Source organism: Phocoena sinus, chromosome 16, assembly GCF_008692025.1.
Source record: "Phocoena sinus isolate mPhoSin1 chromosome 16, mPhoSin1.pri, whole genome shotgun sequence".
NCBI classification, from domain to species: Eukaryota; Metazoa; Chordata; class Mammalia; order Artiodactyla; family Phocoenidae; genus Phocoena; species Phocoena sinus.
The window spans coordinates 84,555,663-84,578,531 of record NC_045778.1 but is presented as its reverse complement, the minus strand read 5'-3'; the positions used below and the strand labels follow the sequence as shown (position 1 = coordinate 84,578,531).

Here is a 22,869-nt window from a genome sequence, read left to right as displayed (position 1 = left end):
TGAAGTGAGAGGACCCCAAATTCTGGAGTCATCGGCAAGTGATGAGAGGATGAGGGACAGCTGTGGGCTGAGCGAGTCCCTGGGGCGACGGGGGCCGCGCGCTGGGCGTCCAACCACGAGCCAGGTCACCCAGTTGCGTCCCAGTCCTTGGCGGGGGGCGCAGAATGGGAACTCCATCCCAGGCACCAGGCGTCCCCTGGGTGGGCAGTGGCCTGGGGGAGCAGCACCTCGAGGGAACGGGCGGGTTCGGGAAGAGCAGAGGCCCGCCTGCCATCCCTGCCACCCGCCAGTCCCAGGCCACCAGCTCGCCTTGGCACCTGCCGCGGCTCAGGACTCCAGTGGCAGTTAAAGGGGAGAGCTGCAAAGATACTTAACTGCTCAGAGGGCTGCCTCATGTGCTCCCCGCCCAGCCCCACGCAGGCCCGGGCCCAGCACTGCCCACCAGCCACCCAGCCCCTGCGCTGATCTGGGCGAGGCTGGCTTCGCGGCCGTCCCCAGCAGCCCTGCCTTCTCTGCGAGGTGCGTGGACCCTGGACGTCAGCAGGGGCGTCAGGGTCCCTCCTGCAGAGCAGCGGCTGACATGCCAGAGCCTCTTCCTTGGCCCGTTCAGGGCTGTCCCCAGCGGGCCTCTGTAAGCTGGCTCTCCCGTTCTTAAGGTGCCCGCATGGGGGAAGAGGCCGAGACCCTATCTGTGGCGCTGCAGGCCCCGCCCCCGGCCTCCCCGCAGCTTGCGCCGTTTTCACCGGGGTCCCTGGTTGCTCTCAGGCCAGGGCCAGTGCCGGCTCCCGTGCTACCTGCAGGGGAGGGAGGGTGAGTCTGGATCGGGATGGGCCAGGAGACCGGCACTGATGGCCTCTGAAACTGACTTCTCAGCCCTCGCCCTGATCCGGGGAACCTTGGGCCGGCCTCCTGCTGGACACGTCCACTGGCCAACGTCCCGGGAGGACTGCAGGGCTCACGGGCTCGGCCGCACTCATGGGAGGCTGAGAACGGAAGCTTCCGGAGCTTTCCAGTCACACCCTCCTCCAACCTTGGACGCAGAGCAGAGGGGAGCAGTGCCGAGGGGCAGGGGCAGCGGCGGGCGGGGCGGAAGACGGGCCCCTGACACCGCGTCCTTGGCCGGGGACGCGGCCCATCCTTCAAGGCGCCGGCCGCCTTTCCTCCACCGCAGGATCGGGTCATAAAGCAAGTTAATAAAGTTGCGGCCTTGCTGAAATCAGCTCCCAGTGCCGCGGGAGGGGCGGCTCCACAGAGTCATGGTGGGCAATCCTCGACCAAGCAGACCTGCCCCGTGAGGTTTCAGGGGCCGTGTGGAAACGCAGCTGTGAGGAGGGGCCGCCCGGCTCTCAGTCTCACCCCCGAATGCTTCAGTCACGGGTCACTTCCTACTGCGAGTCAACAGGCCCCGAAAGGGAAGGTGATCCAGTCTGGATCAACACCCGGACTACACAGGTGACGAGACTCCAAACACGCTGGCCGTGAGAGTATTCGCTAAAAATCCCAGAATCCAAAATTCTGTGTGCAGCGTAATGGCTACATAAGAATAACAAACGAGACAAAAATGCACTGAAACCCAGAGGAAACACATGCACGCTTCCCGACTGTGTCTGAGCAGAGGGTGAGAAGCAACCCCGCACTTCCCTCTGCTGAAGCGCACAGGGTGGGGGCACCGGCTCCGAGTATACGGCTGCGCCTCTCTGGCCACACCCAAGGCTCTGCCAGGGAAGAGCCCGGGGCTCACTCAGCACCCTGGGGATGGGGAGAGCCCCCCGAGTGCCACTGTCCCAGCACACCCGAGCTCTCTGTTCGGGTTGCATCACTGGCCAGATCGACCTGCTCACGCTGAGGTTTGCTGGGAGGCCCCTGGCACACCCCAGGCCCCAAATGAACAGATTATGGTTTTTCTGCCTCTCTGGGGGAAGGTTCCTTTGCCTGGAAACGATGATGATTGGAAAATTTACCTACCGACGTAACGATAAACACCACGGGCTCTCCCAGCCCTCATCTAAGACTGCCCAGATGAACCCACGTGGGTTTTAGAACCTCCCAGGACAGAATACTGGAGCGTGACGGCAGCCGGGGGATCCCCACTGTGAAGTATGAAGATTTCACGTCCTAAATTCCACCTGAAAGTAAACGCACTAGTACGAGTGTGGCCGGCGGGGCCCCGACGTACCTCGGGGAAGTAGTCCTGCGGGAACTTCTCTTTCTCCAGCATGGGCGTGCTCTCCAGCGTGTCTGAGTAGATCTCCTTACCAGTGACTTTTTTATACTTCTTGGCTAGGAAAGAGCAGAAGAAGGACCCGGGGGTAACTTCAGTTCTTCTCCCCCTCCCCCCAGCTCAGGGCCACGTGGGGTCCTGTGTCCCACCCGGGCAGTGCTGTGGAGGCGAGGGAGGGCCCAGGAGGCAGACCCGACGAGGGCCATGCCCCCAGGCAGGGCAGCTGCTCCCAGGGACGCCATGGCTCGTGCATTGCCATCCCTGGACCTGGAATCTGACATGGGGCGTCATTACCCGCTCCGAGCTCCCGGCCTGCGGATTTACAGGGGCTAACTGGCATCCTCTGAGCAAAGTGCGACTGTATTTAAAAGGGCCGTGGAGTTACCGTCCACTCACACTTAAGATGAATTCATTTAATAACATGGATTTCCTCCTTGCATCCAGCCAACATCACTCCTAACCAGGGAAGGGGAGTCCTTACGTGAGACGGGGGAAAGGGATGAAGGCCAGGCACTCTGGGCCACCCGCCCCGTCCAGTGTCCCGCGGGCTCTCCCCGCATCTGGCTGACGCCCCGCACACAGGGCCTGGCCTGGTCCTTTCACACCCAGACCTGGGATCGTTCCTTTTCAGAGACCACCGTGGAGTTTAATGCACAAATGTGTCTATTCCTCAAACTCTTACTTGTCTGGTGGGTGGGAAGGCTGTCAGCCTCCCCACGAGATGCCAGCAGAGAGCCCAGTCAACGGGGGGCCTGCCGAGACCGCCACGGGGAGACCCCAGCCCAGGCGGTCACCAGACTGCCCCCACCGGCTGCCGGAGCATCACCTGTCCCCTGCTCCCGGGCCAGGACACTGGGGTGAGGGTCCTGGGGTGTGTGGAGATCCCTGGTGTTTGGGACGAAGGACGAGCCGTCCCGTCAGAGTGTCTGTGGAGGCCCTGCTCCACGTCCCACGGGCAGCCTCGCCTGCAGTCTCTGGGCTGCCTGCCCCCACGGGCCCACTGACACACAGACAGCACGTGACGTGGACCCCTCCCCCAGGACGGAGCTGCGCTGTACCCACTGCTCCTCTGACCTGGCTCCCAAACCACGGAGACGAGCCTCAGACGACAGGTGCAGCTGGCTCTGAGGCTACCCTCCCACCCCCGGGTTCGCCCATCGGGGGAAACGCAGGTGAACCCACGAGCCAGGAGGCTGGTGCCTGGGAAGGTGGGCACAGGCCAGTGTAAACAGATAAGGCACGAAGCCACGACCCACTCATGACACCCACCTGCGGTGGGGATGACGCAGGACTGTGTTAATCACAGGAGGCACTTACTGTAACCACCCATCCATCTCCGTGGAAGGACAGCGTTGATCAAACATCACCCCGCACAGCCGGCATCAGGGTGGCAGGGGGGCGGGGGGGGGGAGTGCTGTCTGCGAGGCACACCTGCCGTCACTGGCACGTCGCGTCCAGCTCCCCTTTGCGAGGCGGACGGGCCACCCCGGCCCCAGAGCGGGGCAGCTGACCACTCCTGCTGACGGCAGGCCTGTCCCGCACAGACCGCCCGGGGCGCCAGGCTCTCAGGCGGCTGCAGCCTGCAGTGTGCACCCACCCGCCTCGCCCCTCCCTCCACCCCGCCCGGGCCTCCAACTCCCCTCCTGGGCCCTCCCTGCACCAGTGGGCACCAGGACGTCCACTGAGTGCCGTGGGGCCCGGCCAGAAGCTGAGGACGCGGACATGGGATGCAGACACGACCCGCAGAGTGGGCCTGGGCATGAGGCGGGGAGATGGACGTGGGTTAGGACACGGGACGTGGATACTCCCCGAGTGTGGAGGACGGGAGGGTGTCACCTGGGGGGCGGTCAGGGGAGCCCCGGAGCAGGGCGGAGCTGAGCCTGATGGAGGAGTGAGGGGTGGCCCTGGGCCCCCACGAGGCCTCTGAGGAGGGTGAGGGCCGGGCGGAGGTCCAGCCTCTGGCAGCGGCCGCCTCTGCCAGGTCCTAGGGACCCCCCTCCTCCCGACATCCGGGCTCGTCCCTGGGAGGCACCGAGCTGCTGCTGGGGCCATGCGGGCCCACTGTCTGGGCGCCCTGCAGGGGGTTATTTATCCCTCCTTCCTACGCCCCTTTGCTAACCGCCAGTATCGCCTGGACCTGAGAATAAAGAAAGTTCTTTCTAAAGGTCTGCTCAGGATGGGGATCCTCGTAGCAAAGGCTGAATCACCAAAACAGCCCACTGGGGGCATCGGTTCATGAGCTGCAGAGGGGTGGACGCCCCCCCAAACAGACATCCTCAGGACGCATGGATGCCCACAGGGCAGACGCACCAGCCCTCGGTGAGCCAGGTGGGCACAGGTGCAGGACCAGCCCTGAGGCATGGGCAGCCACCTGCAGGCTCCTGGGAATGAGGACAGGGCAGGGGCTGCAGCAGCGGGCAGCTCTGCTGAGATGAAACCCCAGCTCCCTTGAGGAAAGAGAAGGAGACGGGGGGTGGGGCGGAGGAGGCCTCTTCCTTAAAAATGAGCCTGTATTTGTAGAGCAGTTCGGGGATTACAAAAACTGAGCTGCAAGTGCAGAGTTCCCATCCGCCCCCCGAACAGCTTCCCAGCATCTTGTGGTGGTGGGCTCGTACGCGCTAGGGGTCCTGACAAACGCACGACGCCATGTATCCACCGCTGCAGTGGCACGCAGAGCGCTTCCACGGCCCTGACCCCCGTGCTCCACCTGTCCATCCCTCCCTCCCCCAGCGCCTGTCAACCAGCCATGCTTCTACTGTCTCCGTCCCTTCCTCAGTTGTTGGCCACATGCTGCAGGCGGCCTCCTCCAGTGGGCTGCTTTCCGTCAGGAACACACATTTTAGGTTCCTCCTAAAAGGTTCCTCCATGAGTTTTTGTATCTTGATAGCTCACTTAGTTTTACTGCTGAATAATACTCCCTTGTCTCTGGACCACAGCTTGTTTATTTGTTCATCTGTGAAGGACATATTCTGGTTACTTCCAGTTTTTGCTAATTACGAATCAAGTTGCTATAAACATTGCTGTAAAGGTTTTTGTGCAGACATTAGTTTTCAACTCATTTGGGTAAATGCCAAGGGATGTGTTAAGAGTATGTCTAGCTTTGCAAGAAATTGCCAACCTGTCTTGCAAAGAGGCTGGACGGTTCTGCATCCCACCAGCAGTGAGTGAGAGCTCCTGTTGCCCCACGTCCTTGCTAGCACAGCGTTGTCAAGTTTTCAGATTTTAGCCATTCTCATAGGTGTGTAGTGGTTTTAATTGTTGTTTTAATTTGCATTCCCCTGGTGACATATGATGTTGAATATCTTTTCATCATATGTTTATTTGCTATTTGTATATCTTCCTGGGTGAGATGTCTGTTCAAATCTTTAGCTCACTTTTAAATTGGGTTGCTTTCTTATTGTTGAGTCTTAAGAGCTCTTTGTATATGTTGGAAAACAGTCCTTTATCAGGTGTGTCTTTTGCAAATATTTTCTCCCATCTCCGGCTTGTCTTCTCATTCTCTTAACAGTGTCTTTTGCAGAATGTAAGTTTTTCACTTTAGTAAAGTCCAACTTAAAATTATTTCTTTCATGGATCATGCTTTTGGTGTTGCATCTAAAAAGTCATCACTGAACCCAAGATTCACCTACATTTTCTCCTATGTTATCATCTAGGAGTTTTACAGTTTCACATTTTACATTTAGGTCTATGATCCATTTAAAGTTTTTGTGAAGGTGTAAGGTCTGTGGCTAGATTCCTCTTTGTGTGTGTGGATGTCCGGCAGGTTCCAGCACCACTTGTTGAGGAGTCTCTTTGCTCTGTTTTGTTTCCTTTGCTCATGTGTCAAAGATCAATTGACTGTATTTGTGTGGGTCCGTTTCTGGGCTCTGTCTTCTGTGCCATTGATCTATCTGACTCTTCTTTCACCAACACCACACTGTCTTGACTGCTGTAACTTTATAGAAAGTCTCGATGTTGGGTAGTGTCAGTCCTCCGATTTCACCAACACCACACCGTCATGATTGCTGTAACTTTATAGAAAGTCTCGATGTTGGGTACTGTCAGTTCTCCGACTTTGTTCTTCTTCTTCAATATTGTGTTGGCTCTTCTGGGTCTTTTGCCTCCACATAAACTTTAGAATCAGTTGGTCAATATCTACAGAATAACTTGCTGGGATTTTGAATGAGCTTGTGTTGAATCTATGGATCAAGTTGGGAAGAACTTGACAATACGGAGGCTTCCTATCCATGAACATGAACCACCTCTCCACTTCTTTGGGCCTTCTTTGATTCCTTCAATCAGATTCTGTAGTTTTTCTCATGTAGATAATACATATTTTGTCAGGTTTATTCCTAAGTACTTCTTTTTGTACGTGTGCTAAGGTAAATGATAGTGTTTTTACTTTCAAATTCTACCTGTTCAGTGCTGGTATCGAGGAAAGCCACTGACGTATGATATTAACCTCATATCCTGCAACCTTGCTTACTGGTACCAGTTTTTGTTGCTACTGTTGGTGGTGGTGGTTCCTTGGGATTTTCTATGTAAACATGTCACCTAAGAACCAAGACAGCCCCTTCCCATCAATAAGCCTTTAATTTCCTTTTTTTTTTTTTTTTTTTTGTGTTATTGTATTAGCCAAGATTTCCGGTATGATGTTGAAGAGAAATGGTGAGAGCGGCCATCCCTGCCTTGTTACTGACCTTAGGGTAAAAGTATCTAGTTTCTCACCATTAATTCTGATGTTAGTGTAGAATCTCTGTAGATCTTCTTTACTGAGTTGGGGAAGATCTCCTCTGTTCCTAGTTTGCTGAGATTTTTTATCGTAAGTGGGTGTTGGATTTTATCAAATGCCTTTTCTGTATCTATTGATATAATCATGGGATTTCCTTCCTTAGTCTACTGATGTGATGGATTGCATTAACTGATTTTTTGGATGCTGAATCGGGCTTGCATATCTGGGATAAATCTGAGTTGGTCATAGTGTATAATTTTTCTTACACATTGTTAGTTGTGAGTTGCTAATATTATATTGAGGAATTTGCATCTTCTGTTCATGAGAGATACTGGCCTATAGCTTTCCTTTTTTGTAATACCTTTATCTAGTTTTGTTATTAGGGTAATGCTGGCCTCATAGAATGAATTAGGAAGTTTTCCCTCTGCCTTTATTTTCTGGGCGAGATTGTAGAGAATTGGTATAATTTCTTCCTTAAATGTTTGGTGGAATTCACCAGGGAAACCATCTGGGCGTTATGTTTTTAGAAGGTTATTAATTATTGATTGAATTCCTTTTAATAGACAAAGGCCCATGCATACTATCTAGTCCTCCTTGAATGAGTTTTGGTGGATCGTACCTTTCAAAGAAGTGGGCCATCTAAGTTATCAAATCTATGGGCACAGACTTGTTCACAATATACCTTTATCATCCTTTTAATGTCCACAGGATCCGTACTGATGACCCCTTTCTCATTTCTAATACTAGTCATTTGTGTCTTCTTTTTTTCTTGGTTAGCCTGGCTAAAGGTTTACCAAGTTTATTGATCTTTTCAAAGCACTAGCTTTTTTGGCTTCATTGCTTTTCTCTCCTGAGTGTCTCTGTTCAATTTCACTGACGTATAGGCTCCGATTTTATTATTTCCTTTCTTCTGCTTATTTTGGACTTAATCTGCTCTTCTTGTTTTCCCAGGTTGCACAGGAAGGCTAGAGGAGGCTGCAATCGGCTATCTCCCTCCCCCGTTGGTTAGGCCCTGATCAGACCCCAGTGGGCTGGGCTCAGGGTTTCCCTGAGGGCAGGCCTTTAAGAAGAACAGAGCTGTCTGGGCATACTTCACAATAGCTACTTTCCCCTCCCCTGCCAGAAACGTCTGGGGATTTTTCTTTCATCTTCGGCGTGAGAACCTGGTTAGCTTCCAGGAGGTAAAGCCCGCGACAGTGTAGGCCCTGAGCCTGGGTGCGCTTCCCCCACCAGCTGCCCAGGCTCGGCCTGTCTTAGTGTCCTGACCTGTGGTGCTCTCTGCTCAGTGGGCTCTGACCCTCTGGGCCCGTCTGTCCGTCTCCCCGGTTTGGGGGCAGCAGTTTGCCCTGTGACCTTGCTCCTCTGAGGGACCTAAGAAGAATCATCCATTTTCAGCTTGTTTGGATTGTCTCTCCTGAGGACTGAGTGACAGCTTCCAAGCTCATCACGTGCTGGACCAGAAACTGGAGTCCCTTTCATCCCTTTTCATCTCAAGTTTCTAAGTAGGAACACATTTGTTAAAATTCAGGCTGTTTCTTTTCAAAAGTTGATTCAAACTTCACAAACCTGGATTGCTTTTGCTGTAGTTCAATTCCAGGCAGAAGTGCGAGCCTCAAAGAGCTGGGGCTGTGGAGCAGGGGCCGGCGGCCCACGCCTGCCTGAGACACCGGCCTCGCCCGCGCTGGGGATCCGTCGGCAGCAACACCTGCCACGCCACGCCCCGGGGTGTTTTCAGACTCGACACAGCCTCCCGCCAGGTTCGCCTGCTCAGGGCACGGCCGCTGCCCATCTTATAATGGTTCTTGTCAGTGATAGCATGGAGGTTTTGCTAGAGTCAAATAAATGTACATCGAAGGTACGGCTGTAAATAAACTGTGTGCTAGCCAGGTACTTTCGGACGAGTTTGATTTAGTAATAAAATATGTCTGCAAATGGTTACTTGGAAGAAGGAAAAGTTCAACAGACGTGGCACCTGTGGAGCCTGAGGTGCAGGTTTATTAGAAGCGCAAGCCGTTCTGTTTCAGCTTCGTCTGGAGCCGCTGTGTCTGCACAGCCCCTCTGCTCACAGCTCTGCAGCCCGAGGACAGGACACTCGATGTCCAGTGTCTGCTAGGGTCATGGGAAGAGCGGCCCCAGTCCCGGCTCTTGCCAGGTCTGCTGGGCCGCTCCAAGCTCCTCGGCAGGAAAGGCAGACGCTGCGTCTCAAGAGCAGAGAAAGCTCAGGCTGCAGGGCCGGTGAACAATCGCCTGCTGGCTGGGACCCTGCTCCCAACGCTGATGGAATCACTGCTTCCCAACCTGGAGAGTGCGATCCGTCTCCCGAGTTAGTGGTGACAATGAATCTGAACAAACCGACATAATCAGCCACTCCCACAGCTATCTCACCTCGGGAGGCATCTCAGATTAATGCGATCTGGCTCAACAGCCCAAGTGGAGCTCAGACGGATTTACATGTAACATGAAGAGACGACCCTGCGTGGAAGATAAATGCACACGCATCCCGCAGACTGAATGGAGCAGAGACGGCAACTCCTCAGATCAGGGGACAGGCTCACACGCCCTCATGTCATGAGCATCTTAGGTGACTCTTCTCAGTACAGACACACAGTGTTTACCCATTAAACACGGGGCTACATTTTCTAGCTCTGCCACAAACATATGCTCTCGCCCATTTTCTTCTGAAATATGCTACCCTCCAGTTGTGTTTCTCATTTTTTTTACTTTCTCACGTTCGACAGGTACACAGATACAAAACACTTCCCTCTCCTCTTGACTGTATTATAGGAAAGCTAGAGTCACCCGCTAGAGCCATGAGGGGTGGCAGAGGTGCGGGAACGGGCTGGGACGGCCGCGGGCGGGGCGGGACGGGGAGGGGGAAGCCGCCCAGCACAGGCCGGCCACCTCGGCCTCAGAGAAGCCAGAAAGCAGGTGTCCTCACGATTCCCTGCTTAGTGACTGCGCAAACCCCTCGATCAAACCCAGACCATGTGGTGCTCTCGCAGGAACACTGGGTGGGAGGGACCAGGAGAAGCCAGACTAGCGGGCAGGGGGTCGGGGGTCCACCAAGATGGAGAATCCCAGAAGACAGCAGAGCACGCATGGAGTCTTACCTTTAAAGTCAAACTGGGAGATGTTTTTTAAGGATTCGTGAAGAAAGTAAAAGCTTCCTAGTGCCTGTAGAGCAAACAGAGAAATGGAGTGAGGCCAGCACGGGAGCGTTTCTAAAGCAGTCCTGAGCGGTGACTAAGAAGCTCTGTGGGTGAGAAAAAGAGTTCAGCTCACTGCAGCCCAATCACAGCCCCCAAACTCAACAGTCAGCCGCAGACACTTCCCGACCCAGGACGCCAGCAGCGCCGGCCGCTAGCCAACCCCGAGTAGGCATCTCCCCTGTGGACGCCCCCACCCCGCCCCCGCCGCCTCCCGTCTGCTGCAGGGTCCAGTGGTCCAGAGGGCGAGGGTCGGGACAGAGTGGACGACGGCTCCTGAGTGAGGACACGGCTCCGTTCCGAGCAGCACAGCCTCGCTGTGGCTCCCCCTGCCCCTCGGCGGGCCGGCCGCCCGCTGCCCGGTCCAATCCCTGTTCATCCTTCAGGACTGAGCTGCAACCTCAGAGCCTCCGGAGCCACCGGCCCTGCCCATCCACGATCAACAACACGAGCAGCCCCGGAGCGCCCGCCGGGTGCCAGGAGCCGCTCTGGGCGACGAGTCGGCCCTGCTCGCCCCCCTCAGGAAGAGGCCAAAGTGCAGGGACCAGGCTGGGGTGGGGATGGGTCATCTGGCACCAAAGGTCACTTGTTACCTGGGATTCAGACTTAACCGGGTATGTGCGCGCGCGTGTGGTTACACATCTTTTTCGTGTGTATCCATGTGTGTGACGGGGACTCAGGCACGTGGTCAGTGCCGACAGGCTCCCCACGGCGCAGGCACAAAGTAAACGGAGCGCACGTGCTGCCTGCCTGACTCACCCATCGGGTCTCTGCCCCGAATCCTCTCAGAGGAGCTGGGCACCTTGGCGCACACACCCGAGGACCAGCCTTCGCTCTCTGTTCTGACCGCGGACAGTCAAGGCCCCTCCAAGAAGAGGGACGTGGGCAGTACCGGGCCCTGGAAAGCTGCAGGACCACACCCACGAGCGAACGGATGTCTTCCCGTTTGCTTGGGTAAAGAAAGCACTCAGGGGCTTCCCTGGTGGCGCAGTGGTTGAGAGTCCGCCTGCCGATGCAGGGGACACGGGTTCGTGCCCCGGTGCGGGAAGATCCCACATGCCGCGGAGCGGTTGGGCCCGCGAGCCATGGCCGTTGAGCCTGCGCGTCCGGAGCCTGTACTTCGCAACGGGAGAGGCCACAACAGTGAGAGGCCCGCGTACCGCAAAAAAAAAAAAAAAAAAAAAAAAAAAAAAAAACAAACAAACAAAAAAAAAAGAAAGCACTCAGAAAAAGCGTACGTAAATAACGCAATTGCAAAGATTTGAACTATTGCCTCATTGCATGTGACAAAGCTAACATGATATTAAGAAGTTTACAGTAAATAAATGGAAAATCAACTGCCAACGCAGGTGCAGAGCTGTAACTCACAAAGTCAGAAAATCCATAATTAGCTCTAATGAATATTTCAAGCCAAAGTTCAACTCAACTTTTTCAACGTCTGACCGACTCCATCGATACAGTTCAGGGCCCATTTGTCACAGGCTGTGAGGACAGGGGGCAGGAAGCAGCCTGCCGACGGGACGCCGGCTCGCGGGTCCTCTGACCCCGCACCTGTCAGCAGTGTGTTCGTCACGTCTCAGAGTATTGACTCCTTGCCTGTTTTGCTAGAAACAATTAAAATACTTTTTACATATTTATAAACCTGACTGTCAAGAGTGCTTATTAATTCTCCATTAGCGAAATGCAGTCCAGCCGCTCCTGTGTCCCCGGAGCAGCAGACACAGGGCGGGCGCCCTGACCTCTGGCAGCAGAATGGCCTCAGGGGTGGCCTCACCCCGCGGCTACGGGGACCCAAGGCCAGAGTTCTCGCGACAGGGCTCTGAAGGGGTGCTGGGTGTGGACCGGATCCGGCCCGTGTGGCTCCTGGTCCCACCTGCCCGGCTCCGCTGGATCCTCGAGGGTCTGCAGTGCTGCGAAGCCAGTCCCCCGCCTGGAGCAGGTTGGCTAACGGCTGACGGGACCACAGGCCACACCTGGGCGCTCGTTTGCCTGTGGGAGTTGAGCTCTGAAAGCCGCAGGCCGCTCTGCAGATACACAGAGCCAGGGCACGGGATGGGGCCACAAGCAGACGTCCCCCACGCTGGACAGGAAGCCACGCATCCGCAGACGTTGGCGAAGTGTGGATTTGCGAAAGGCACCACGGACGGAGCCGCCGCCCACCCGCCGCGGGCTGGGGACTCACCGGCAAAAGCTACTGCTTGGAAACACCCCTCCACCTTTTATTTGCAAACTGATCAGACATTCATTAACCGATCATTTCTGCGCCGACGTCAGCGGCCCAGGTACAGGTTAGCCCTCGGCCCCCACGTCCAGTTGGCTTTCAGACAGTTCCGAACCCTCAAGTCAAATCGACTGAGCAGGAAGGGGCACAGGAGCGAAATGTTCTTCTCCGGATGCGATGAAAGAGGAAACCATACACGTGCTTCTCGCACACTACCCCAAGGCGCTAACAGTGCCTCTGAGGGCACCGTGGGAACAAGAAGGCCGGGTCTCAGCTCCCAGGGCGCCTGCAGAAGGGAGCGTCCCTCCTCCAAGTCCCAGGGAACACCCACCGCCGTCCCCCAGGCAGGGGGCTCCCCGAGAAGCCAGCTGCTGCATTCTAGGACAGGAGAGGGCGAGCCAGGTGGTCACACACAGCCTAGGGCCAGGGAATCTGCCCATCGGGAAGGCCAACTGCCTTTAAATGCAACACAGCTCCTCCCGGAAGGCACTACATTACATTGTTTCTACGGATAAAGCATTTTCAACATGTCACTTTTTAAAAAAATAAAATAAGTGCATCTGAGAAGACGATAAAAACTTCCTAAGACACAGCTGATAACTAATCCTCAAGTCTGCAGCAAACCACAGAACGTGAGCTGCTCTACGTTAGAATCAATGGGCGTGAATGACTCACGGCTGGAAAGGCCCCTTGGTCTGGAGATTATGATGAACCCCTGACATGTCACCTGCTCCATCCTGGGGAGCAGACAGCGCCCCGTGGACACAGGGCCCCCAAATGAGGTACGGTCCTGCATGTGCACACGCGCTGTGGCGTCAGGGAAGCAGCTGTGCTCAGCTCAGCACTGACATTCCAACAGGATCAGATGCAAACATCTCCACCCGCGGAGAACAAAGTTCAGGACACGAGAGGCTGTGATGGGGACCCAGGCTGGCTGTGGATCCCTCGTGACACGGGGGACCTGCAAGTTCTGAGCACACAGCCATGGGGAGACGCACAGCTCCACGGCCTCACAGCGAGTTTACATCCAGGGGAAGCCGTGCATAAACACACACACAGAGCTCTCTCTCGGAAGCCGGGGCTCTCAGGACACACGCACGGGAAGGCAGGCGGCGCTGCCAGAAACACCCAACAGACCCAGCGACCAAATGCCTAATGAGGTGAAGACACACCTGTGCTCCAGCCCTACAGTGGAGCACTGCACAGCAAGGAGAACAAGCCAACCAGGCCGAAAACCACACGGGGCTTCGCAATGTTGAGAGACGAAAGGTCCTGCAACTTCATAGGGCATGGCGCCCAGGTAACAGAAACACAATCAAAAGAGTGCGTTTAAACAGAACGAAGGAATAAAGTGATCGGCACAAAAGTCAGCATGGGGGTTATGGGGGGAGCAGGGCACTAAGCAACTGCTCTAGAAAGGCCTTAGGTTACGTGGGGGCTTCCAAGGCGTCCGCTGTGCTGGACACTCCCAACGCAACTGTCCCCCCAGAGGTGGCTGCCATCCTCAGTGTCGGTGACCAAGGTCAAAGGCACCCCTGGAAGGGCTCAGAGCCTTCACCAACTTTATCTGCACCATCGTACCTACTCCCTCCTCAGGAACTTGTTTTGATGACTGTAGCTTTGTAGTACAGTCTTAAGTCAGGGAGTCTGATCCCTCCAGCTCCATTTCTTTTCCTCAACATTGCTCTGGCTAAGGAACTTGCTTTATTTTCCATTCAAAGTTCTATTTGAGAAACGTTTGATGTTGCAACATGTAACATTAGCTTATTTTTAATGCTATAAGATCCAATATACAATAATACTGCAAGTTATTTATCCAGCTTTGCTGTTGGACATGAAGACTGCTTCCAAGGTTTTCACTATTAGAACCAATACTGAAACGAACACTGCACGGTGTCCTTGAGCACCCGGGAGAGATACACACCCGCGTGTATTAGATGTGCGTGTACGTGTATGTGACATGCGGCTGGGGTTTCTGGGTCACGGTGGCTGGGCGTCTTCCACACAGGTTTCTACACGGCGCCCAGCAGTGCCTGCGGCCCCACACCCTCGCCAGGACCTGGTGCCGGCGCGCCTCGATCTCTGCCAGCCGACTGGGTGCGATTCCACGTCGCTGTTGCCTTGTTTGCACTTTCCTTCGACTCGTACAGCTGAGCACCTCTTTTTGAGAGGAGTGGAGACGGGTTTCTCCTGGGAACACCTTGTTCTTACCCTTTGCTTATTTTCTATTTCCCTTGTCTACTGCTTGTATTACAGAGAATTCCCCCACTCTCTGTGGCTTACCTAGTCAGTTTTTTATGGTATCTTTCATGAAAGGAAAGCCTTTATTTTTAAGGTAGTCAAAGTAGCCGACATAGTCCTTTATGGTTTCGCCTTTACGTCTTGTTTGGAAACAGTTCCCTAGTCTGATCCCACAATGAGTCTCAATATTCCATGTAAAACGTGTAAGGTTGTTTCTTTCCCATTTAGGTTTTTACAATAACAGGGACTTATTCGTGGGTATGGCACAAGGTGAGATCTAGCATTACTTCATTCCATATGGAATTCCATACTGTCCGGTTTCCCCTTTACGTATGTGACGACTCATTTACCACATTTCCATCCGTTTGGGGATCTGTTCTCTGGGCTCTCGGTTCTGTTCCATTGGTCTATTTCTAATAGCACTTTTTCCTAGTTTAGTTTTATAATAAGTCTTGATATTAGGTAGCATAAATGAATGCCCAGTTTTGCTTTTCTTCACAATTGCTTCTGTGATTTTCGGCCCTTTATACTTGCATATAAAACTCCAGAACAACGGCCAGATTACACCCGAAACATCCTGCCGGGGTTAGGATCACACACACAGATCGACTCGGGGACAGCTGACGTCTTTGTGATACTACTCAGTCTTCCTGCCCATAAACATGGTATATCTTTAACCATATTGAGGTCTGGTTTCTGGATGGTTAAAGCAGCCAATTGCTTTAAGAGATTTTAAAATGCTAAGCCAGTCTTGCATTCTTGGCATCGGCCTGGCTTGATCACGATGCACGTGTTTACGCCTCGCTGGATTCTGTCTGCTGCGCCGTGTCCCGGGTTTTGCCTGTTCCCAACCTTGTCTCTGTCCTCACCACCCGGTGAAATCACTAAGCCAAGTCTTCGTGACGGCCCAGCTGCAAATCCGCAGGAGACTTTCTGGGACCCTGAGCTTCCCAGCAACATGGGACCTGTCCTCCTGTCACCGACCCGTCCTCCTGCATGGGCCTTCATTTTGGGTGTCAGGACACCACTCTCGGCCTCCCCGGGGTCTCTTCCCCAGCTCCACGTGGCGGCAGCCATCAGCTCACCCTGCAGCGCCCACCCCGGAGGCCAGCCTCAGGTGCAGGGCACTCAGTCCCCGCGCGACTTCCCACAAGAGTCCAGCCTCTCCGACTCAGACATTACGGCGTCGGTCCCCCTCCTGCTCCCACTGAAAACCTCATTCTCTCTAGACACCTCCCGCTGCTTCTCCACCACCACGTCCGCCCCAAACGTCCACTCCCTGCATGAACTCCGCGATCACAGAAACGTGTCTCTAACCTCCCCTGCCCCGCACCAGGTGGGACCCTCGTTTCCTCCACTGCTTCCCCGCCTCTCCCCCACCTGCTGCCAGGGCCACCAGGAGTCTGGCCCTGTGCTCCTCTGCTCTCCAGTCACCCTTCCTCACGACAAGCCCGCCCAGCTCACAAAGCTCTGGCCACACTGGCCCTCCCAGGCCTGGAGATGGCCAAGTTCTGCCGTCATCAAGGCATTACCTGCTGTGCCAGCTTCTTCTCACGAGAGCCTGAGGCCACAGGTTTCCATGGGAATAGAGCCCTGAGGCTGCAGGTTTCCATGGAAATGCTGCCTCCTCTGAGCAGCCCTCCTGGACTGCAGCCCCGCAGAGCCCTGTCTTTCTGCAGTGCTGCCCACTCTGGCTGTGTGCTTATTCCCTTCTTTACCGGGAGTGGAGGGAGCTCCTTGAGGGTGGTCCGGTCACCTCTGAGCCCCCCGCACAAGGCCTGGCACATGGCACGAATCCACCGGTCAGACGAGAGAGTCGCAGAGGCGCAGGACACCCCGATGAGAGACAGGTCCACGGCTCTGGAGCCAACGCACAGAGTTCAAAGGACAACCTAACGCAGCCTCCAGCGCCTCCAAGGAGCTGAGCCTGACTGCAAAGGATAACGCACTTTCACCAATAAGGGGAACAACCGTTTCACAAGAGTAAGCCCCAAGACTCCGGGTTTTAAAACAATTTAATAGATGCAGTAATAAATCAAAGCAAAGTTACGATAACATTCATTAGATTATAAACAATAATAAATGAAACAAGGCTCTTGCTTCCATCAATGCAGAGCTTCATTGATCTTCTCCGTATAATAAACTCTCGGACAGGCAGCCTAACTGGACAAGGCGGCACGACTGGACGCGTCAGCCCACGTCACCAGCAGGCGGCCGCGGGGACACTGCGTTGAGGTGTTGCTGCTTCTCCGAGCAGCTCTGCGACCTCCAACAGGAGCTGACTGACTCTCCACATCAGCCTGTGGGCTCAACACGGAAGGACGCCCCCGGACCCCCGCTGACCCTGCAGCCCCAGTCCAGGCAGCCCGCCTGCGCCAGGGACGTGCGTAATGTCATTTGGTCTCCCGCCGACTGCGGCATCTGAAGTTAATCAAATCGGCTGTCCACTGTATTCACCCACTTGCGAAGTTAATGATATTCCGTTGCTGGATTAAAAAGCACTTTACAAAGCGTGCACCAGAGCGGCTGGCATGCTGTGCCCCCGGGCGCTGGGCCCCGTCACAGCCTGGCTGTGCCGTCCCCTGTTGGGCTGCCCAGTACCCAGTGCCGGCACGGCGGTCCTGACGGGGGGCAAACTGCGGCGACGGCCACTCAGCGTCCCCTGGCCCGCGACAAACCCCACCAGGGTGACATGCTGCTAACCTCTCCCAGTCACCGCGTGAAGAGGGCTGGCGTGTCACCAGACGGCCTCGCGGGCGGGCTGCGGGGAGGGCACATCGCCACGGCCCCACGCTGCAAGGACGCTGGTCCCACCCCAACCTGCGCACGGCGACCTTGGGCCCAGGACAGCCCTCCCAGGGAACCCACGCACCCCGCAAACCGTCCGCACCATATCGAGCCGCACTCGGGCAGCGTGAAGTCTGGCCTGAGAGCCTGAGGGCGGCGCGGGCGTGGGGCGGTGACGGGGGCCTCGGAGGGACGGTCAGCTTCTGAGCGGGGGGCGCCATCCCCAGGACATCCTGACAGAACAGGTGGAGCTGGGGTGCTGCCCAGACAGCTGGAGGTGGGCTCTGCCATCGCCTGAGACGGGGAGGGTTCGGGAGGGAAGGCGTCCAGCTATGGACAAGCTGGGGCTGAAATGGCCCTAAGACACCTCAGGGGGACATCAGGCCCGGAGTCCAGGACAGACGTTTGGGCCCAGATGTCAATGGGGTGCTTGGTGTGTGGAGAGCCCCCCAGGAAGGACAAGAGCCAGTGCACAGGGCAGGGGACAGGGGGCCATCAGCAGGGACACGGCGGGTCAGCGGGGACACGGAGAGGTCAGTAAGGACACCGGGGGGTCAGCAGGGACAGAGGGAGGTCATGAGAACAGGGGGTCAGTGGGGACCAGGAATGGTCAGCGGGGGCCAGGCACAGTCAGGGAAGAGGACAGGACAAGGGCAGGAGGTGTCCTGGGGGTGGTCTTGAGGGGGCATGGTCATGGGGCCTGACCCGCCGGCACGCTGAGTGCCCGGGGCTGGGCACCGACCCGGATCCCACGGCTCGGGGCAGTGGTGATGTGGAAGAAATTGTGGCAGGGTCTCGCAGCTGAGCATCCCAGGCAGCTGCTGCTCCCCGAGGGCAGGGACATGTGGGGGCCCCGGACCCACCCAGCACCTGGGAGACGCTCTCAGAGGCCCCTGTCCACGACCCGACACCCTCCTCCCCCCACGGAATCACTCGCTTTTGTTCAAGGCAGTATCTTGGACCTTCCTTTTCAAAAGGGAAATGCTACTGCCTTGGCCTGATTAACAAGTTCCAGGAGCTGACGCCTGACAGCAGGTGGGAAAGTAAATCCGTCCACGAGACGGAATTCACGCTGTGGGCCCATCAACCTCACCGGCAACGGTGAGAAATGCCGCAGACCCCGAGCCTGTCGGCAAGCCCCCACAGACCATCTTTAACTTTACATCACCTAAGTATTTCGTCCCCAAATGAGATTCCTTTGCGGTAGGAACGTTCTTTTCAATAATAATACCTTTGCAAATGGAAAGTTTTGATAACAAGCAAAGAAGAATACCAGACTTAAAATAACAACAGTTTTAATTATGCAATTTGTTGTCATACTTCCACGTCTACATGATTTCACCAAGTAAATCAATCAACTTTATGCCAATTAAATTATGTAGGGAGTTTGCATCGTAATTATTAAAACAGCTCTGACTCTCAGCTTTTGTCTTCTAAAAATCATTAGCTTTTCAATTACAATTTCATTCCTCCAAATGTTCTGGAGAAACAGGCTATGCGCATTATGGACGTAGGATTAAGTAAAGAAAAATGCATTTAAGAGCAGCCAACACGGACGCACGCCGTTTACAAACCACCTTCTACCATCAGAAAAGCCTGGGAATATAAAATGCTACTGAAAATGCTTAATTGATTTTTAAACTTCAATTATATTGGGAAACTGCCACCTACTTCTGTTTCAAATAATTTAACCCAGTCCTGAGCCCACAGAAATGCTACAAGAGCCGCATCTGCGAAGGGCACGGCTCGCAGGGACCCCAGCGCTCAAGCCTCACGGCCCTTTCTCAGCGCGGCACAGCCCTGCGGACACCGATTCCACTGACACCACCTCCTGCTCGTGCTGGTGCTGGTGGGTTTCAACCCCGCGTCTACACTGCAGGCCATCCTGCCCCCACGTTCGCCCCGCACGTGCCCACCGTTCGCGGTCCTCCGGCCTCTACTTTCCACCTGGGGTCCTTTTCCTTCCGCAAGAAGAACGTCCTTGAGGATTTATCGCCCCTTGGGTGGGTCTGCTGGGGACAAATCCTTTTTGGTTTCATTTGAATAAAAACGTCGATTTCACCTTCCATCCTGAAGGTGTTCTGTGGATCCGGGATCCTACGCCAGCAGCTTCCTTCTGGGACGCGGCCTCGGCTGGGAAGGAGGCCGTCGGCGTCACGGCTGCCCCGTGGGAGGGACCCTGTCTCTGCCCCTTTGTCCAGGGCTCTGTTCACTTTCACTATCATCTGTTGTCTGGACACAGATTTTGTTTTTTTATCCTGTTTGGGGCCCATTGGGATTGCAGAGTTTGTGTGTTTGTCTCTTATATGCTAAAACGGTCACTTATTCTCTGTTCAAACACGACGACTGATGCCCTCAGCGTTCCCCTCAGCTCCAGTTCCACGTCTGTCAGACCACACACCTCCCACCCCAGCCTTTGTCTTTCCAGATTCCTTTCACCATTTTCTGCTGGCCCACCCGCTGAAGTTCATTAATCTTGTCTTCAGCTCTGCAGTTTCTAGCCTTGTGACCTGGGCAAACACACCAGGAAAGCCTCATTTGTAGGGGTGCCCGGTCCAGTCTGCCTACAGAGGTCTGGGAGAGACCACGGACACAGTGTCCTCAAAGGAGCACCAGCGGCGCGGCCTCCTGTCCTTCCCTGGAGTCAGGGCCCCGCCAGCTGCACACAGCGGCCCCCAGGCTTCGGCACCCGCGCTCACCTGCCCGGCCCGACGCTGACCGGCCGCCGCTGCCCTGGCTCCAGCCCACCTTCCTCCCCTCGCCCTCTTCGGGGGTGAGCAGCGCAGGGGTCCAGAGCGCGGCCCTGCAGCAGCGCCCTGTGCTTATGTCCCGTACCTGCTCTTCCTGACTTGGGGACCCCAGTCCCGTTACTGGGACCCCAGCGGTGGCGTGGGAGGTGCGCCCCGTGTCTGCTTTGCAGGGCCGCTCTGACCCGCAGCGGGTGGCGCTGGATCGGGACGCAGCTGCTCAGAGTTGACCACCAGGCTGGGCGGATGGTGAGCATCTTCCACCACGCGGAGCCCCCGCCGTGGCCCAGGGAATACAATGGCACAGCAGGGAGGGGCGGTCAGCCGGGAGAGGCTCCCACTGTCTCTGCGTCGCCCCCTCGGTGAGCCTGCTGCCCCCCCCAGCACTGCACCAGATAAAGGCAGGAAGGCGGTGGCTCCCATGCGCCCCACATTTCACATCACGTGGGCAGCGTGATGCCCATAAGGTGAAAGGAAGGCCCCTCTTCACCTTGCCTCTCTCTCTGAGGCAGGTCACAACAGCCGCCCCCTGCGGCCTCGACAGGAATGGGACCTACTGACCCTACCGACGAGGTCACGGAGAAGCAGCGCGACGACCACTCCTCGCCTGCACTCCCCCCGGAACCGAAGAGCTCCCTTCCCTTAGAAAGTAAGAGAAATCAGTGTTTCCCCAGGATAGAGAATCTAGGGGAGGAGAAGGTCGGGAGAGCTTTTCTCCATAAAAGAGGGAAACACTGGCCTGTGCGCTGATGGGGACAATCAGGCCCAGCGGGAAAAACCGATGGCGGGGGAACTCCTGACGGCACCTCCTAGGAGGCCGGTGGGGACACCGAGTCCCCCCAGGCCGTGAGCCCAACGTCCCTGCACAGTCGGGATGGGGCGGACAAGGCCCAGGTGCACCCTGTCCTCAGTGGCCGGGGCCTCACACGTCCTGCCTGCCCACTGGTCACAGAGTCACTGGCAAACGATTGGGGGGAGGGTCTGACACGCGGGTGGATGCCGGCAGGAAGGGGACGGGGCTTGAAGTGGTGAGGGGGACACAGGGGGCCTGGGCCCCGGGGCCGGGCCCGGGCAGAAGGCGGATCCGGAGGCCTGGGGGCGGCGCCAGGCTTTGGCGGGAGAGGGGATTCTCGGGAGGAGGTCTGTGGGCCTGGGCTTGGCCAGGGGTGGCGCGAGGACCCGGGGGCTCAGGGGCCACAGAAACTGCAGGGGGGGTGGGGGCCTCTTGGGCAGGGACGCAGGACGCCCCTCGAGTGCTGGGGGCAGTGAGGGCACGGAGGGCAGGCCCTCCTGTGTGCACGCGCGACACTACATGCACTGGGAGCCACTGAGTCATCGTGGGACGTGCAGCCTCACCCCCCGACTCCGACGAGGAGAGCTGGGGCCACCTCGGGAAACACACGTAACGAGATCAGGGAGAGCCGTGATGGAGCACAGCTGCCCTGGGGCTCACAGCAAAGACCCCAGCGCTGCGAGCCTGTCATCCCCATGCCCGGACAGTCTCAATGAGCCTCTGGTGGCACCTCGTCCCGTGCCAGAGAGGAGAGCCCTCCTGGAGTCCGCCCTGCCGGCTGCCTCGCGACCCACCCTTGACCAGCTGACGGGCGCGTCAATGCCACGCCAATGGGGCTTGGCGAGCGCACGGAGGACTGGCCGTCACCCTCCCACGGCTGTCAAGGAAAAGGGCCCGACAGAGCACGGCCACCTGTCCCAGGAGTGTCCTTGGGAATCGTCCTGCCTAGTTTATGAACCCGGGTCACTGAGGCCCCGTCCTCCCCTGTAAGGATGTGCTGGCAGGTCTAAGAGCGGAGGGTTAAGATAACACGCGTGTGCGTTCCCTCTCTTTAGCGTCTATCTGCGCCTCGGGCAGGGCTGCAGGGGCCGTGCCTGTGACCCTCTGGACTGCCCACCGGGTCCAGTCGCTAGTGTTTCTGGCCTTTCTGTGCCCAAGTCCCCAGCTATAAAATGGGGGGATCACGGTCGCGCTTTCGGGACAATCCTGGCAAACAGGAGGTGCCCAATAAAAGCGAGTAGCGCTTTGATGCGTCAGAGCGAGGCCGTTTCTGCAGAAAGCCACAGAACTCAACCAAACAGAAAGAGCTACTGCTGAGGCTGAAGGTCGGTGAGCTAGTCAAGAACCAGTAAAAAGGAAGACAAGCCTGTAAGTCGCGCTGAAGAGAAACGATAAAGCCCTTCCAATGCTCCCAAGTGCAAATCCACGCTTCTCCTGAGCGAGGGAGCGGCGTTTCTTCACCTCCCCGATCAGGCTCTGATTCAATCTCTAGGCCGCTGTTTAAAATAAAGCCATCGCGGATCCAGATTTTCATTCTTCCCTGCTGAGCTATAAAATCAATCACGTTAAGTTTTTATTACGTAACCTCCACAGAGTGAAACGGTTTGAGGTTAAGACATTTGATGCGCTCTGGCGCGAGCCGGGAGGAGTCTGTCAACGTGCTTGCTTCTGAAAAGGGGATGTTCCGCTTCATTTCCACGCTCTCTCCACCAGCAGCACCTGTACGGTCGGGGGTCGCTCTGACTATAAGAAAACTTAAAGGCGAACCGGAAGGAGGCAAAGGGCCGAGACTTCCTTGCTGAAAATGCAAGACTCTCAAGTCGTGTCGTCTGAAAAGGGACCAAAGTGCCGCTTAAACCGGCCCCGCAACTCCCGCTGTCGCCACGCGGCCCAGATCCCCAGCGCATCTGAAAGACGGAGGCGTCTGTTGGGTGTGACCGAG

At 56.2% G+C, this 22,869-nt stretch overlaps 1 protein-coding gene across 3 annotated transcripts in view; it reads right to left on the bottom strand.

The window, feature by feature from the left end:
* The window catches only part of INPP5A (inositol polyphosphate-5-phosphatase A), a 182,299-nt gene that overhangs the window by 51,902 nt on the left and 107,528 nt on the right, over positions 1-22,869 (bottom strand). For 2 of the 3 annotated variants that reach the window (XM_032607390.1, XM_032607389.1), the window contains exons 5-6: positions 10,043-10,106; positions 2,177-2,280 (exon numbers count right to left, since the gene is read on the bottom strand). The exons of the other annotated variant lie outside the window; for it this stretch is intronic. In XM_032607390.1, coding sequence (XP_032463281.1) covers positions 2,177-2,280; positions 10,043-10,106 — 168 coding nt within the window. The remainder of the gene's footprint in view (positions 1-2,176; positions 2,281-10,042; positions 10,107-22,869) is intronic. 3 annotated transcript variants of the gene reach the window in all.